Consider the following 17,835-nt stretch of genomic DNA (forward strand, 5'->3'; position numbering starts at 1 on the left):
TAACAACACTCATCCCAAGGTCTTCAGTTCTACTTTGTAAAACCAACGGAATAGACGTACACGAGTTAATTGCTGAATTCGCCGAAAATCAAAGCAAAAAAAAAAAAAAATATATATATATATGTATATACATATATACTTTTTTATATGAATTTCACATATAATTTAGCCAGAAAAAGGCCTTTAAGTGTAACTCAGTTTTAAAAGTGCTCTATTTGTTCATATATTTATCCAAATATTATATCTTGGTGTTTGATAAGAAAATCGTGAGAATAGTTGTTGTTGTAGTTGCATAACCCCCGCGACCATTGTAAGCGCCAAAATAAGAACGTCCGAAGGAAACAACTACAGCAACATCAATCAACTCTAGTACGAAAATTTCATTGCCGCTTGTGCAAAACAAAAACAAAGAAGCGCAGAGCGAATATAAAAAAGATTCCATTGCCGGGAGCACAGCCGTTTCCCCGGCTCCGGGGCCCCACAGGCCGTCGAGCTACAAGCGCTCGTTGATATTATTTTAAAGGGAAAATCAAAAGTCGATTATGTCCCAAAATCGTGATACGCTGATACATTTACTAGCCGGCGCGTAAGTGCTCAAAAAGATGTTAATATATGTTGTATGTTATTTTTGTTATTGTCAATTGCGTCTTATCGGCAAAACTTAGAAACCGGTTTTAGTTGGAATCTTAAAGCAAAAGCAGCAACGGCGCAGTTGCGTTTAAGTAGTTGAACAACAACAATAATTAGACAAATTGACCCGCTGCAGTCGCGAAAGTTGGCATAGGCGCCAAAAAAACAAAATAAGAAACAGATAGAAAGCAAAGCAAAGTAAAGCAAAACTGACAAACAACAAAACCAAAGCAGACACAAACACGCACACACATGCCCACATATATATGTACATGTGTATTTATATGTATATTTGTATGTGTGAATCGTAATCATCTGTTCAAATCATGCAGTGTTCACGTGTTTAGTTTATTTTTGGCAGCAGCAGCAGCCGACATTACGGCCCACGTTGCGCAAAAATAATTCATAATAAATAATAAATAAATAAAAACAAAATGATAAAAAATGTTACAGTAAAAGCTTTAGAATAAAGCAAAGGAAAAGCTGGCCTTGATTGCACAATTTTGCCATTCACCCAAAACATAGAACTCTAATCTAATTGCGATTCCAACTAGAAAGAAAACTATTAATGAATTGTATTAATGTGAATTAAATTTAGTCAATTAAAAAATTAAAGAGCAGAACTATAGCTAAGCTTTCTCGTTCCTTATCTTTCACTAAAAACAATGAAGCAGTGTGTGGATTAGGAAAGCACTCTCTCTCTCTCTCTCTTACTCTCTCGCACCGCATCTTATTTCAGCGTTTGTCATTCCAACTTTATTTATTTGACTGAAGTCCAATAAGAATTCAATACAAATATTGTTTTTTTGCGAAACTTCATATATCTGCTGATTATGCGCATTGCAAATGCTCTATATATAATATGGATAGAGGAAGAGGCGATTTGATTATTTATTTTATATAAATCATGTCGATGATGGAATTTAATTGAACGGGAAACCAATTGGCTAAGGGGAACTCAAATAACGAGCAACAATTGCGTTGTTATTGTCGCTTGTTATTGTGGTCTGCTATTTTTAGATCTGCATCTTAATTTATTTTTGTGCTTTTATTGTACACCCTACAACACACGCCACACGGCGAGGCATATTCGTCTCCACACCCATCTCATTTTCAGGTGAGATCCAGTTGGCAAATGTTTTGTCAACCGGTTTTCAGTCCTGCCTTCTTCTTCAATTTCATTTGTGTTTTGTTGTTGTCAGATTGGGGGTAGCGGCTTCTGTTTACTTGTGCGAGCCGACCCGAGTCGAGTCGAGTCGAGCCTCTGCGAGCGTGAAATGTAAATAAATTAGGCGAGGGCTTGTTTTTAGCTGCGGAGTCGTTATAGTTTTTTAGCGTTTGCTAAATACATTCATCATTTATTTGTGTCTCTTTTTCTTTTTGGGTAAACAAACAGAAAAAGTCGACTCTAGAATCAAGAATCAACAGGCTGCAACAGTAAATAACTTGATGATTCACCATAAAGAAAACGGTTAAAGCACCTTCAGTTTCTTTAAATTTCCTTATCACAATGCTTTAATAATATATTTACATATATTTGTGTAGAACGTCTTTATTTTATTGGGTTTAACATTATTATTAACGAGTGGTTAATAACGAGAGCTGTTTCTAGAAATTTCTGTAAATCAGAATTAGATTTTTCCAATGGTTCATTAAAATGAATTATTGAACGTGTTCAGTAATGCTACGAAGAATATAGTTTGGTTGCTCATTAAATATATTTACATATCTATATTGAATTATTGAGGTGCTTATGAATGATTCCATCAACTGAGTCGACGTCAATTGTACAGAATCTTGAACTGAGTTACTTAAATTATTGCTATTGAACGTGACTTTGTAAGCCACCTTGCCCAAGATCAAGCTAGACTGCAGAATGCCGGCCGGCCGGCCAGGCAGTCAGACAGACAGTCAGGCAGCCAGCCAGTCAGCCAACTGTATATATATGAATTATTTACAGTCTGCTCTCGCCTATTAAGTTCGCCATGTAAACAGCTTTAAGCTAAGCAGAGGCTAGAAAAGAAACGAGAAGAAAACTCACGTTGCACATTGCACATTGCCTCTTTGCCTCTCTTTCTCTCTCTAGGCAACTTGAGCTGATTATACAACTGTTGTCTGGCTAGTGAAATTAACTCATGTGTGTTTTTCTATATAGTATATACGCATATATAACACATATCTATACATATGTATACATGCGTATGTATATCCATATATTCCCAAGTATTTCTATCTTTCAAGCTGAATCTCGTGTTCACACACGTCACAAAATAACAACACTTTGCACACATAGATATCGATATAAATAAACTAAAACAAATTGTGACAGGCAACTATATATTATAGATGATATATGAATACACTATATATACTATGTACCCAATATGCCGCAAGCAAATTGCTCTCAAGTTGCATTTTGCAATTTGCACATGCTTATCAGATTGTATATATAAATATACATGTGGATATCTATACTTTTCTTATTTGTTATATATTCGCATGTAGGATATGCCTGCATATTTATCTGCGTCTATTTGGCTGGCGCCCATAATTTTATTTTATTTATCTTATGACCTATGTTAAAGGTGGTAAAGGGTATATACATTGATAACAAAGCTAACAAATATAGTATGTATAACATAATAACATTAATAGTTGATGATTTACATGGATTCCTAACGTCTCTCTATTTAATTTAATGTATATAAGAGTAAAAGGAATCTGTTATACCCCTATTTGAAGAACACATTCAAAACGAATACAATTGCAGGGTATTTTTATAGTTGGTCGCTCTCGAAATTTGTCCCATGTTTTGTTGTTAGTGTCCACTTTTGTTTTCACAGAAACAAACACCGACAAATGCGGCCTGGCATTCGATTTGTTTTGGTTTTCTGTCGACCGTCGCCTCTATAAAGCAGGTGAGGAGGGAAATAAACTTTTTCTGGCACATTGACTCAGTTGAAGGCGATTGCAGCTAAATAAACAACATTGCTAATAACAAGCAGACATAGACTTGGATAGAAATAGAGATAGAGGATAGAGAGAGTGGACAATATATATATCGATATGGGTTAAAGGATGTAGGATGGAAGGCAGAGGTGAGAATATTAGGGATAAATGCTAGAGACATAGGAAAAAGTCGGCATACGACTAGATAAATTATAATAGATCAGGCAGCGCTATTTATAGACCTCATCTAGCTACATGCAACGTTTGTCTATCTAATGTGGGAAAATTTCCATGTCAAATTGTTTTCTATTCAAAATGGAATTTTCTTCTGTACCGAAACTTTGTTTTCGATCGGGCGAGCAAATATATATGTATATATTGTTGCTTTGTTTTGACCAATGTTTCATTTTGGCTGTAAGTTGGTTTGCGTGCCTTAACGCACGTACGCAATATGTTGAGGTAATCTCATATCTCGACTCTCTCTCTCTTCCTCATATATATATTACTGCCACTGAAGTTGGCTGAAATTTAATTTCTATTGTATAATTAGTACCTCACAGCCCTAATTAAAGCAATTAATTAAATTTTTATTTATATACAGAACAAACATAATTTGAAATGAAATTTTTTCTTGGGTTTTCTTCTGTGACCCTGAGAAATGTAAAATGTGCGCAAAATTATGTCAAGGCCGAAATCTTTATGTGTGTGCATATATATTTATATATCTATTACTAATGAGGAAGAGCTTGTTATATATAAAGAATATATATATGCAGATATATATATCTCATTTGATATGAATAAACTTGGCATTTTAGATAAACAAATTCAAGGTGTGTTTTGCGTTAGAAGAAGAGAATTTTATTTACAAACAAACATGAATATGTGAGTTTCTGAATATGCGAATAAATATGTGGTAAATAGGTACGGCGGAACAATATAGAGGTACTTTTTATCATGGCCATAATTCTAAAGATAGTTATAACAGGTCTAATTGTAAATATAATCATAAAGATTATGATCATAATAATTTCTCTTATCACTTAAATTTAGTTATGATTCCAATAATGATGTTCAATGATAGAATGAATATGGCTATTGTAATTATATTTAAGTTGAAATGATTCAAATTATAAGAATATGAATATTCTTATCATAATAATCTTCATATTGATAACATTTTATCAAATTAAATTAATTAAATAGAATTATCAGTACTATCTTCATCATTATCATAATGATTAGCAATCTGTTGATATTACACACTGACACTGACACTGCTGAGTCAAGTGGAAGTATAGTACATTAATTAGATTTGATCAATGTGGAAAATCGGTTTATAATATACTATACTAACTTCATAAATTTAAAAAGGTCGGTTCGGGAAACCAACCACATATCCCATTTTCCATATAAACATCCAAAATTAGACAGGAAGCTATATAGGCATGTTGATAGAACCATGTAGAACGGCATACTATATATATCTGGTATACATAAATATATGGTATATATATTCTCATGGCAGATTCCGTTTCAAGTTCAATGCTAGAGCAAATCAACGCGTGCTAATGCGCTGTTGAATCGTTCCTGAGCGAACAATCATTTGAGGCATGAATATGCTTATGACCTATTGAAATAGATTTTGTTTTATCAAAGTCTAAACAAGTTCAAGAAACGTTTCTACAGTCTTATTCACTATATATATATATATATATATATATATATATATATGCATATATATATATGCAGCCCTCGTATCTTGACCTGCATTCGACAGATCACATGAAAGAAAAGGAAAAGAGGGGGAAATAATATTTCACTGAATCGTCTCGGAAGCCATAATACGCTACACGCGCCAGATGAGTATCGAAAATTTCCTTTCTTTTTTGCAAGCGAGCCCCGTGAAGCGGGCCTTGCAGGTGGCAGCCACGAATTTCGGGCATGTTCTGATAACAGCTATGCTCTAGCAGCTATATACCTGATATACCAATGCGTCACGGGCGACTTTGGCTCCCGAAATATTCTTCTTCTTCTCTACGGTTTATATACATTTATTGCGCCGTTGGTGGCAAATCTTATCGCCGAATTTTGAAGTCTCTCGCTTTGCAGACACGCTAAAATGTTTTGTTTGATAACAAAAAAATTTAATGCGAAATTACGAAATCGGTGGAAAGTTTTTGTTTATAGGTCAGGCCGAGCTGTGCGATAAAAATTGTCTGCGAGATTTGAATCTTGAATTAGAAGAGACTAATAATATAAAGATAATGAAATGGGCATAAATTAAAATAAGAGAAAGTAATTTCCACTATGAGAGGTGAATTAAAATCAACTAAATCAGCTTATCCTGCCATTAGTGAATAAGAACTGATGAGGGCTGCGTTAAAGTTGTTCCTTCAGGAACTAAAGCTAGCTAAAGCGTTAACTAAGCTCTCTCTTTCAGTTTTATTCAATTGAGTTAGTCAGCTGTTGAATCATTGAATAACTGAGCAATATTAATGTTAATGAATGAGTAAATAGGTGAATTAGTATTGAGATAGTTGTATGTCTTTTGGTTAGACTCGCAATAAGTAGACTCTGCTAGCTTCCCCCTCTTTTGTTCTCCTTGCAGCCCTGAAATTCCCGACAGCCGACAGCGTAGTCTGCTGACGATGGAATTGCTAGGTTCTTGAAATAGCTAGACAGACGCGCAGCTGCTTACATTTTGCTAACTTGCTGTTGAGTAATATTCAGTAGATACATGGCATATATAAGATGGGTTACATTTATATATATACTACCTAGTCCCCATAACTCTAACCGAATATTACGTAAAGTTACGTAACACATAATGAAGTGTAACAGGATAGTATTCAATAACTATAAAGAATCTGAGCCAATTAGCTTATTAGTATTGCGTTCCATTCATTAGATCTATAAGCATATTTGATTACAACTCGTTATTTTGCCACAATTCACAGATTTCTTTTCTCGCATTCCACAGATGAGTTAAGTGACTTCTATTTATATTTATTATTATAAATACAAATACAAATATATGTGTGTATTTATATAGATAATGGCACATCTGTCATCTGTGTGTCCGGTTGTCTGTCCGTTTATATTGAATTTCTCACCCACTGCTCTATTGTTGCTGCCTGCTAATGGTGAAATTCAATAGACGTCTGCTGCCGCATTTCTCGTTAATAAGTTGATACAATTTGCATAATAATTATTGCTCTCATTATTTATTGTTGCTTCAGCTGGGGCGTTACACGGCTATCGACTCTGTCCATAAGGTCGATCGGGCAACGTCTTCCCAATACCTAACATATGGCGTGTTTCAATGTTGTACAAGTTTGCATCGGTTGCTCGTGCTCAATTATGTCACAGGTCGTTAGCAGATTCCAGGCTCAGATTTCTTTTGCACATTGTCTACACAAACATATAGAGTGTATATTTGTAGAACATAAGTCAAGTCAAATCCAGGTCTGGATGCCTGATAAGCACACGCGGCTTTGTTCGGCATTGGCAATTCATTTGGTTGAGGCACGGCGGGTTATCAGCCAGGTCAACGTAAAGCCGGACTAAACCGGTTTGCATGTCGCCCCTGCTGTAATCACAACTCGATTTGTGAAATTGTTTACTAGTTTTTATACTGCCTATAGAGTCCAGAGGGGTGCCATTGGGAGGGGTCTGATCTGATGCATGATTGGCATTAAATGCACTGAACTCTTGATAAGATAAGAGTCCATAATATGGGACAGCTAATTCTATATATTAATATATACACAGTATATATATGTATGGTAAAGGTCCTCGACTATCTTAGATATCAGGGGATTTCGACTATGCTACAGATAATTGAAATCAATCACTTCAATGAATTTTCTTTATTATGCAACAAAGGAGTGCTGTGCTCGGGAGTCTTCGACTAGGAACCTGACATCTGATGTGAAATATATACCATATATATATATTTATTAACATTTTATTGTTCGTTGTTGTTGTCGACATAGCTGCCTTCTGTTCTTTCATCGATCAAACTTTCTCTCCGATTTACTGTACTTCTCTGACAAATGCAAACAAGGCAAAAATGGGGTAGACTGGGTAAAATCGCTTTTGTTTATCGTATTCATTGTCATGAGAAATCTGAAATGAATAATGCTAGTTATACAACCATTTTAACTTAATTGTTTCACGTGTTTCGCATGTTTTTCCTAACTATTTACTAAATAGATAAGAATACCCTTCTTTGATTTCTTTATCAGTAGTTATATACAGAAGATTGGCAAAAGTGAGGTAAGAGACCTAACGTAACGGTTTCTATCATAGGATAATTTCATTCTAATATTTTCAGTGTTTCACACAATGAAAAATTTACATGCCATGGATGATATCATCAATGGTTATATAATATTTGTTATTATACATATTACAGATGTCGAATGAGATGACTTTTACTGCATTGCAAAGTGCATTCCAACCCAAATCGATTTCGTATTGTAGCTGTAAATCTGTCAAACTACAATGGCAAAAGCTTTTTAAGAACGAAATGCGTAAACAGTTATATATAAAGAATTATATATGTATGTATATATATTATATTGGATATATAAGATATATTTAGAATATTGCCACAAAGGAAAAAATAATCTTTGTGTTCAATTTGGCAAAATTTGTTTTAATGTTTGTTCTGATCGCATTTCAGCGATTTGCGTAATATGTAGTTCTTATTGTACAGGGAGAACTGCCTATAAAGAAGTGAAATATAAATATAGATACTTGGAATTGATCGAGAAACTATATATTTACAATTTTATTATTACATTTATATTTATTGATTTTGCATAGTCAAAGAAGTAAACGGATCAGATATTTGCGTATGCTTGAGGTTGTCCGTTAGACTTATTTTCGCTGTATTTGTATTTCTAGCAGTCGTGCCAAAAATTTAAGATTTCTATTTGCTGAAGATTGATATTTTTAATTTATAAATAAAATAAAAAATAGTTCTTAGAAGTCTAGGCTTTCCTACTATACAATAATTTAATATTTAGATATGAAAAATAAAGTACGTGCACATTCGTTACCTTTATTCCGTAGACTGAAAATAGCTTCAGGATTCAATAGAGAGCTCTAGTATATATGTTATTTGAGTTTCTTTTCTTATAGTTTCTATTGACTTCCATTACCTTCTATAAATAGAAACACCAAGGTCAAATATATGCATATTTGTGTGTGGAAGACTGGAGTATCAAAGTGTTCCTACATATCTAATCTTATCTTTTGCTTATCTTGGTTTTCCTTGCAGATCCGCTGGCACAGTTGGTGCTGTGGTCACATGTCCCTTGGAGGTGGTCAAAACGCGTCTGCAGAGCTCGACGGCGTTTCAGCCCACGGCGACGACGACACGCATTGTCGAGCCAGTTGGCGGACCGGCGAATGGCGGCGCCTCTGAGCTGTTGCGGCCGGAACAACGACGTAAGCTAAGCACAACGATATTACGTAACAGATCACAGCCACAGGTGATTGGGGGTGTGCGTAGGGTAGTACCAAATTCTTATTATTGTTATTATTTTCATATTCTCTCCATTCTCCATTCCACTGATCTTAACCATCGTCTTATGCTCGAGTACTTCATTTCCATTGCATTACCAGTTATCGATAGACTCGCAAGTATAATCGATATTGTTTTTACAGATTATGGCTATATCACATTGCGGCATCTCCTCGACTACCCCAAAAACCATGAGTATCATGCAGTGTCTCCGGTAAGTAGAGAGAAAGTATTTAGGAAAATTGAAAAGAAAAATTATCGAACCGTAACCACATTTGCTATCGATTGTGTAGGCACACAGTCAAGGTGCTCGTCTCTTCCCATTTTACTCACAACTGTTTTTCCAGTTGAACTTCAATTCTAAATTTGGCAACGAAATTATATCGAACATGTTTTCGATAACTCTGTCACTTGCATAGCTTTCAAGTCATTTTGCACTGGAACCACTTAATTGAACATTATTGAACTAGTTTTAGTTCAGCTTGGCATATTGTCCAGCACTGGATTACAAAATGTACTATTTTGAATTAATTCTTGCCGCTCTACAACACTAATTGCGTATTTATTTCATTGTTATCTAGATACATTGTACAAAACGAAGGTCCCCGCGCTCTGTTCAAAGGTCTTGGACCCAACCTGGTGGGCGTGGCCCCATCGCGTGCCATCTACTTTTCCACCTATTCACAGACAAAGAACTCGCTCAACAGTTTGGGGTAAGTGAAAACCAATTGTAAAAAAATTCGTCATTCTATATGATGCGTTTGATTGCTTTTATATATTTTTTGGCTATAGTATATCATTCTAATTGATTGGTCTTCCAATTTCTAGTTTCGTTGAGCGCGATTCGCCCCTGGTTCACATTATGAGCGCTGCAAGCGCTGGATTTGTCGCATCGACGGCAACGAATCCCATTTGGTTTGTGAAGACGCGTTTGCAGCTGGACTACAACGCGAAGGTGCAAATGACGGTGAGACAGTGCATCGAGCGGGTCTATGCACAGGGCGGCATTGCTGCCTTCTACAAGGGCATCACAGCGAGCTACTTTGGCATCTGCGAGACGATGGTGCACTTTGTCATCTACGAGTTCATCAAGTCGAAGCTGGTAAATATTTATTTGGAAATCACTTTTGAAACTCTCTAAAATATCTCGTGTCCTCTCACAGTTGGAGCAACGCAATCAGCGGCATTCGGATACGAAGTCTTCAAGAGATTTCCTCGAGTTCATGATGGCTGGCGCTGTATCGAAAACAATTGCCTCCTGCATTGCTTATCCACATGAGGTGGCACGAACGCGTTTGCGCGAGGAGGGCAACAAATACAATAGCTTCTGGCAAACGCTGCACACGGTGTGGAAGGAGGAGGGTCGCGCCGGACTGTATAGGTGTGTGTTTTATACTTGCTTGTTTACCGTTTCCTTTAAAAATACCCGATTAGCAGAGGCATAGCCTGTTAATTTTTTCAGAGAATTCCCCTCTTTAAAATGGTGATTTTTCTTTACAATTGTCACAATAACACATCTATATATTGTTAATCTCTTCATGGAACTCAAAAATTACACTTGACATAGGTCAATAGATAGATGTATAGAACCAATATTGTTTGTAGATACGCCACATACAAAGAAAATGTCAATTAACACTTGACGTGCCTTTTACGATACAGATTGAATTGATTTACATTAATTTAAAAATAATTTCCTTTAAATTCAAAATCAGGTTTCAAAATCTAAGCTCACGGCAGGTAATTAGCTTAAATCATAAATATAATCAAGTTTATATAATTTACATGCCACGCATAGATATGGTTCTTATATATGAGCGTAGGTTCAGGCAAATGAAATTTTTCGATGCTTTCTGCTAATTTGTTGTCATAACGAATCGCCCACGATTTCTGGTCGACCTAGCAAAAAATTCAAAATTCTTTTAAAAATATCTTTTGCGACGCATTTTGTTTCAATTCGGCTTGATTTATGTTCATTATCACTCGCCTGCTATATATAAGAATATTTATATATTCGCATATGTATACGAAATATTGAAAGTTCGCTCGCACTCGGAGCCCCTCAATATTTGCACTATCTAATTAATTTGTGTATTTTGCAGAGGCTTGGCCACGCAACTGGTGCGACAGATACCCAACACGGCGATCATGATGGCCACTTATGAGGCGGTGGTTTACGTTTTGACGCGACGCTTTAACAATAAATCGAATGAGTTTTACGATTTTTAAGGAAACACCTTTAATGCCACGCCTACTCAGACAGAAGGAGGGACTAGTTAACAGTGAAGAAACCCAATCTGTGCATATATGTATATATGCATATAAATATCTATGTGTAACCTATATATATATTTGGTAGCGACTGCAGCAAACTTATCTATAATTGTAATTTAAATGTGGTATTGTTTATGTTTTTCTAGGCGATTTAACCAACGAGCCGAAAGGTTTTGGTTAATTAGCTGCTAAGGCAACGAACTCTAGAGACTTAAAATCAAAAACAAAACGTTGACCGCACGAATTATATATATTCTACAATATCTGAAAAGCAAGGCCAAAAACAAACAAACAAACAAACAAAAAAGGAAGAAATATATTAAGTAACTAAATTTCAATTGAGTTGAAAAGGATTCGCAAGCGTTATTCATGTTCAAAAAGGCTAATTAGTTAAAGATTAAATATATAACTAAAAACAAGGATTGATATTTTGATATATAAATTCACATGTATATAGAGTTTTAGCATACTTCCAAACAAAAATAAACACACATATATAAATATATATTTATCATGTACATTATAGTTGAGGAAAAGATGAATGTGAGAAACGTTATATGTGTATATAAAGGCATATGTAACAAACTGCTTATAATATAGTTTATCTCGTTGCCTTCCTAGTTTTTAGATTTAAGTAAGCACAATTTGTAGTAATGACAAGAGATCGCAGTCATTAGGCGCGCAAATTTGCCGTCGTATATATATATATATATAATTATGTACACATATGTAAATTAATCTTATTGAAACAAATTTCAAAAAGAAACGAAGGGAAAATATCGGTATGCACGCAGCGTATACGTAATTTGTTGTGTTAAGTTTTCTCAAATGCGATATATATTTTAGTTATTCATTACTACATTTAGTTACTTAACGATACGTTGCTGTTTATTTAGTGATTATTATATATACATATATAATGCCACTATATATTTTATAGTGCCTTTAATCGTATTTAATTAATTAAAAATTAAAAAAAAAGAAACCCAGCAAAGAACGAAAGAAAAGTACTGTGAATATTTGATAACAATCTTAATTGAATGGTGAAATCAATAAATAAAATTTTTTGTTTTAAAATAAACATTGTTTATAACTAATAAATGGGTATTCGTTTAAGTGCTTTGCCTAATCTAATCTAACCCTATGTCTGCAAAATATCCCGCATAGTGTAACACGTTTGACCACCGATCTTCAGGGGCAATAAATTATAATAAATGTTAAGTTGATTTGTAGTTAGATTAAAAAGCATAGACCCCGACTAATCTTGAGCGCTGCTGCTAATCTTGAAGTTAACTAAGATCCAAATGATTGCAAATATTATATTTTTAAATCTTGGCGCCATCAGCAACGAGCGAAAACCGCAACCACTGATCAATACTATAAAAAAAAAGAAACTAAATTTGGAATTTATACTAAAGCTAATATTGTTGGTTGATACAAAACTATTTACAAACAAATTATATGAATTGACATTAAAAGTCGCTTAAAAACGCTGCGCATGCGCAATCTACTATCCCCTCTGTTAATTGTTAACAGCACTTTTAAAGTTAGTCGCTGTTAGTTGCTTCGCACATCGATAACATCTATCGATGTCAAACAGCAACAAGTGATCGCATCACTAAAACTCCAATTTTCAGTGTTTACGTTTGCTTGCGTCGTATTTTTGCTAACAACAAAATACAAATTTGAACTATTTACGAAATTTGCACACGCAAAATAAGTGACACTTTGGTTATAGTTAATATAGTGCTGTTAAAAATCTCTGAAAAACGTTGCGCATGTGCCATTCGCTTGGCCTCAAACTCGGTTTTGCCCTGATTCGTGTAATCGTCGACACTCATTTGTGGTCCACACCCCAGATTTGAATGTTAATTTCCATTTGCGTTGACAATTGAGGCCATGCTTTAAGCGCGCTGCAATGCTGCTCAGCGAGCTGCACTTCTGGACAACGCAGCGCGACGAAGTGCGCATCAAGTGCAGCGATTTCGGCGCCTTCCGATATCAGCGCCAACGCGAGCTCTCGCAGGAGCTAACGGCGCAGTCAAAGCGCGACTATACGGAGCGCCGCAATGGCTTGGCGGTGTTAAAGAACAGCCGCAAGGCTGGCGGCCGCCTTAAGGACAATCTAAAAAAATTGGAGGATCTGCTGCACACACACAAGCTAACGCACTCCGAGTGGCAGGATGCAGCGCAGGTGCTGCTGCTCTTCGACAATGGAGTCATTGCTCACATCTGTGTGGATATCTATACGGGCGATATATTACGCATGGTATTTGACAAATATCTCGTTGGCAAGCTGGCTGGGGACCTGATCACCGATGGTGAGTGAATTGTGAAGTTGTTTTGTAGTTGTGCGTGTGCTTTGCTTGGAGAAATTTGCATTTTTAACGACTTTCTCACAGCGCAACAACAAAAGCAGCCGCAGTCGCTGCAACTGCAGCTACAGCAGCTGCACATTCCACATGCAATTATTGTAATTTATAATTAATGCTCATGTTTTGTTTATGCACTTTGTCTTGTCTCTCTTTTTTGCCGTGTTTTGCCAGCCTTTTTTACACGCTCCCACATCGTGTTGGCCTACAATACCAACCAGCTGACAGTGGTGCATTTGCAGCGACCCAATGCTCGACCCCTCGGTCCGGAGAAAATCGCGAATATGGAGCCGCGTATATTTCATGTTATTATACCGGGCCTCGCATCTGAACGTAAATTAGCACGTCATCTAACTGTAAATGGCAGCAGAGATTTGTTTGTGGTCTGGACACAATCCTCGCAGAACGAAGTGTACCCCTGGCGACCCACCATTCGGGATCAGGATCGTGCCAATATACACATATTTAAACTGAAAGCGTAATCAACAGATCAGTTTAATTTATTCTGCTTTCTAATTGATTCAAATTACTTTGCAGCTTGCAACTGGAATCGCTGGCCTATTGTTGGTCGGAGAATGATCCGCTTTGCGTGGACTTTTTGCGCAGCTCAGAGAATCAAATCATCACATTGGAGCAGAAAGTTTCCCGCAAGGGTGAGATCAGCGCTGAGATCTGCTCCTATGAATTGGCAACGGGCAAAATGCAGCGCACTGCAATTACCTCAATTGCAATGGGCACACAGATCTGTTGCTTTGCCTTCAGTCCGGATCAGGAGAAGCTCTTCCTGGGCAGCATCGATCGGAATATATGCTTGCACGACCTGGTGCTGCAGACAACCAAATATGTTAAGCAAATCGAAATTGTGCCAACGCAATGTGCTTGGCATTGCGATTCAGCTTTGCTCTGTGTGTCCAATGAGCGATCTGTGCTGCAGTGCTTCGACCTGGCCCTGTCGCCCATTGGCAACCAGCTGCTGAGTGAGAGCGTAACGCCGACTAATCTGCTGGACCTCTCGCACTACTTTGCCGCACAGCCGACGCTTCTCAGCATAGCCTTCAGCCGCAAGCCGGACTTGGCTAACTTCTCTCACAACTATGCGCAAACGGATTGCCTGCTACTCTTGCTGTACGAGCAAGGTCCGTTGGCCTGCCTGCGCTTCTTTGGCGGCGCCGGCATGCGTGGCGATATTCACAATTCAGGATTGACGGCTGATGTAATCGCGGACAAGTATCTGCGCTTGCAACAGCCAGAGCGAGCGGTCAATGTGCTTGCCTCTCTCAATTGGGAGACCTATGGAGCCATGTGTCTGATCACGCTGCACAAGATTGCGAACTATGTTTTCTTCTCATCTGATCAGCGACGACCACGCTGCGATCTAATGGCCAGAGCCTTGAGCACGTTCGCTGACACGCTCTCTGAGGATACAAAGGATGAGTTCAGCGACCAGGTTTATGATCTAAAGCGTCGCTTTTGCTTTTTTTTGATGCGGTGAGTCGTAGCTGAATATAAAAAATATTAAATATTTTAGTCTGATTTGTTCCCCTCTGTCCACAGTAAGAATCTGTTCAGCGAAGCCTTTGAAATAGCCCATGACATAGCGGATTACGATCTATTCATGGACCTTTATAATCTGACCAAATGCATTGGAAGCTTGAGTGAATTTGCTCAGGTTGCTTTTGGACAGGCTGCTGCTATTATTCATGGCGATGATCAGGGCAATTTCAGCTCGACTTTGGCCAGCGAATTACGTCCGGATTCTGTTTGCTCACAGTTGAGCTATACGACGCCCAGTCAGCCGACTGCTCTGAAAAACTATGTGCCACCCTTGCCTTCGTTTAAATCAAAGATTTTCAATGCTGAAATGATTAAGATTAATATACCTAAGCCTGAGCTGCGGCCAGCATTGATGGAACTGCGGACGCCAAAGCTGAGTGGACCCACGGCGAATACAGCAGCAAAGGGCGGCAGCCAAGCAGCGCCCAAGCAAGCTACTTTGAATGGTAAACAGCTCAATTTTATCCTAGACTAAATTTGTTATATTGATAGGTTCCCTCTTGCAGGCACAGATTGGTCGCAGGATGTGCCGGATCAGACAGTGGGTCTGCCGTTGCCCTTGTCGTTGCCGGCCAGTGCTCCTGTGCATCTACAGCAAAGTTCACAGCTCACATCACAAGTTGGCACACAGCAAGTCTCACAGCCCGGCTCACAGTTGACTCTGCCATATCATCAGCCCAAGTTTTATCAGCATCCGCTTGTCTCTGGCAACATACCAGCCATGTTGCCGGCGCTTGGTAATGAGGAGCATCAAAAGCGTTTGCTACTTAAAAAGCCAACAGCTTCCATACTCTCAAATGCAGCAGCAGCGACTCCGCTGCACAATGGCGACACGCCCAATGTGAAGAGCACGCCGGTGGAAAAAAACAAAGTCAAGTTCTCGGACACCATTCAGGTGGCTGTTGTGCCGGTAAGTCTTACACATACACTAAATAGCTCCCAGTTAAAGCTTTCTGCTTTCTTTCGCTAGGAGATACCACGTAAAGAGAAGCCGTTGCCACCGAAACGCAATGGCTATTCACGCCCTGCAGCGCGACACATGACTAATCCTCGCAAGGAACTGGCGGATAGTCTTCCACTGTGTCATCCAAATGATGAGTACTTAAAGGATTTCAATCCCATTACAACGAGTGAGTAAAATCAAGGCATATATATAGTTTCATCTTGCTTACGTATAATTTTCTACAGATGTTAGCAAGCCGCCAACGAGAAGGAGGGGCGAGGAGGAGCCATCCAGCAACAGCAAACCGACGTCCAGCTCTTCGTCCTCCATCAAAGTTGTGCACTTTGGCGTTGTCTAAGCGTTTTTTACGTAGTGCAATTTAATTAGTTTAAATAGTTAAGAATTCGTCTTCCATGTGTAAACGTTGCCGTCCACTTAGTGCAAAGCTTTAAATAGGAAAAGTTTCTATTTTAAATATGTTTCCCTTCTACAATTTTTACAGATTTATTCAATAAAATAAAAACTAGTTTTTAAATGTTTTTGCCAAATGACAAATGTGTGCAGATTATTTTTTCTTATTGGGCGTGGCGCCACCCATGCGCTCCAGCTCCGCCTTGAGATCGAGTAGATCCTTATCGGGCACATAGCGTCGTTCATCATGCTCATCTGTATGCTCCGACACCATCAGATGAACGCCCTCCGGAAGCGCCGCCTGTGCAATCCTTAGAAATTGTGGATACACCGGTGCATCCACGTTGCTCAGTAGTAGGCTGCGTTCATAGGTGGTCAACTTGTACTCGGACTCAATGACCGTCGAATTGGGCCGCAGGCGTTGCACCTGCGTCTGCTGTGGGGGCAAAGCATAGCAGTCGGAGACATCCAAATCGAGGTACTCCGCCACACCGTGGAGGAATCGTTGATAGCTCTCGAGAAGTGGGTAATCGTAGCCCTTTATCTGTACATTGAGGCTTTCGTATTGCGGGAACTTGGGCTTGAGGGACTGCAAAAAAAGCTTACATTTAATAATTTGTTCATTTAAATTCATATTTCATTAAAAACCTCGAGGTAGTCCGGCTCATATACACTGTAAGTATTATTTCTAGTCGCAATCACCACTGGCTTTGACACTTGCAGGGCTACTCGCGTACTCGGCAATAGCTGTAAAAATTAAATATAATAGTTTTAATACAAATTTATTACATTTTATTTATTGTTATTTACACGGCGCAGCATTTTGGAATTCACGTAGGTTATGTCACAACAGCTGATTGTCCATGCGATGCTATACACGATCAGGTCGCATGACAAGCGCTGAGTTGTAGCAGCATAACGAATTGAGGACAGAGTGATTTATTAATACATGCATTCAAAATTGTATGAGTATCAACTCAACAACGATTTTACTGTGTACTGTGTACATTAAATTCCTTCAAAATGTATTCAGCCTTTTAAATTTTCACATCTAATACTTCATTCGATAGCAATCGGTTATAATATCACACCAATCGATGTATCGATAGGTTCTACTATCTTTCATAAATACGACTGAATGGCAAACTGAGAAGAAGATAACAAGT

General features: G+C 37.9%; 3 protein-coding genes across 4 annotated transcripts; 2 read left to right on the forward strand and 1 right to left on the reverse strand.

Annotated features, from left to right (window-relative positions):
* Positions 1-16: 16 nt before the first annotated feature.
* Positions 17-11,808, forward strand: Rim2 (replication in mitochondria 2). 2 transcript variants are annotated; one of them, XM_018002540.2, is made up of 7 exons: positions 17-586; positions 8,870-9,104; positions 9,259-9,329; positions 9,697-9,828; positions 9,944-10,217; positions 10,279-10,496; positions 11,218-11,808. In XM_018002540.2, the coding sequence occupies exons 1-7, from the start codon at positions 543-545 to the stop codon at positions 11,342-11,344; spliced, it is 1,101 nt and encodes a 366-aa protein (XP_017858029.1). In that variant the 5' UTR covers positions 17-542; the 3' UTR covers positions 11,345-11,808. The 2 variants fall into 2 exon arrangements, with proteins under 2 accessions (XP_017858029.1, XP_017858030.1); XM_018002541.2 differs by having other exon boundaries at positions 8,870-9,083.
* A 1,165-nt stretch (positions 11,809-12,973) lies between these two features.
* Positions 12,974-16,813, forward strand: frtz (WD repeat-containing and planar cell polarity effector protein fritz). Its single transcript, XM_018002538.2, has 7 exons — positions 12,974-13,710; positions 13,936-14,239; positions 14,299-15,249; positions 15,316-15,761; positions 15,822-16,225; positions 16,286-16,445; positions 16,504-16,813. Exons 1-7 carry the CDS (start codon positions 13,308-13,310, stop codon positions 16,614-16,616), a joined length of 2,781 nt encoding a protein of 926 aa, XP_017858027.1. The 5' UTR covers positions 12,974-13,307; the 3' UTR covers positions 16,617-16,813.
* mRpL48 (mitochondrial ribosomal protein L48) lies at positions 16,706-17,645 on the reverse strand. The gene is made up of 3 exons (XM_018002554.2): positions 17,480-17,645; positions 17,318-17,416; positions 16,706-17,258 (listed from the first exon to the last, which is right to left on the reverse strand). The coding sequence occupies exons 1-3, from the start codon at positions 17,489-17,491 to the stop codon at positions 16,824-16,826; spliced, it is 546 nt and encodes a 181-aa protein (XP_017858043.1). The 5' UTR covers positions 17,492-17,645; the 3' UTR covers positions 16,706-16,823.
* Positions 17,646-17,835: the final 190 nt, after the last annotated feature.

This window comes from Drosophila arizonae, chromosome 3 (assembly GCF_054131065.1).
Source record: "Drosophila arizonae isolate 15081-1271.41 chromosome 3, UAZ_ARI_1.0, whole genome shotgun sequence".
Lineage (NCBI taxonomy): Eukaryota > Metazoa > Arthropoda > Insecta > Diptera > Drosophilidae > Drosophila > Drosophila arizonae.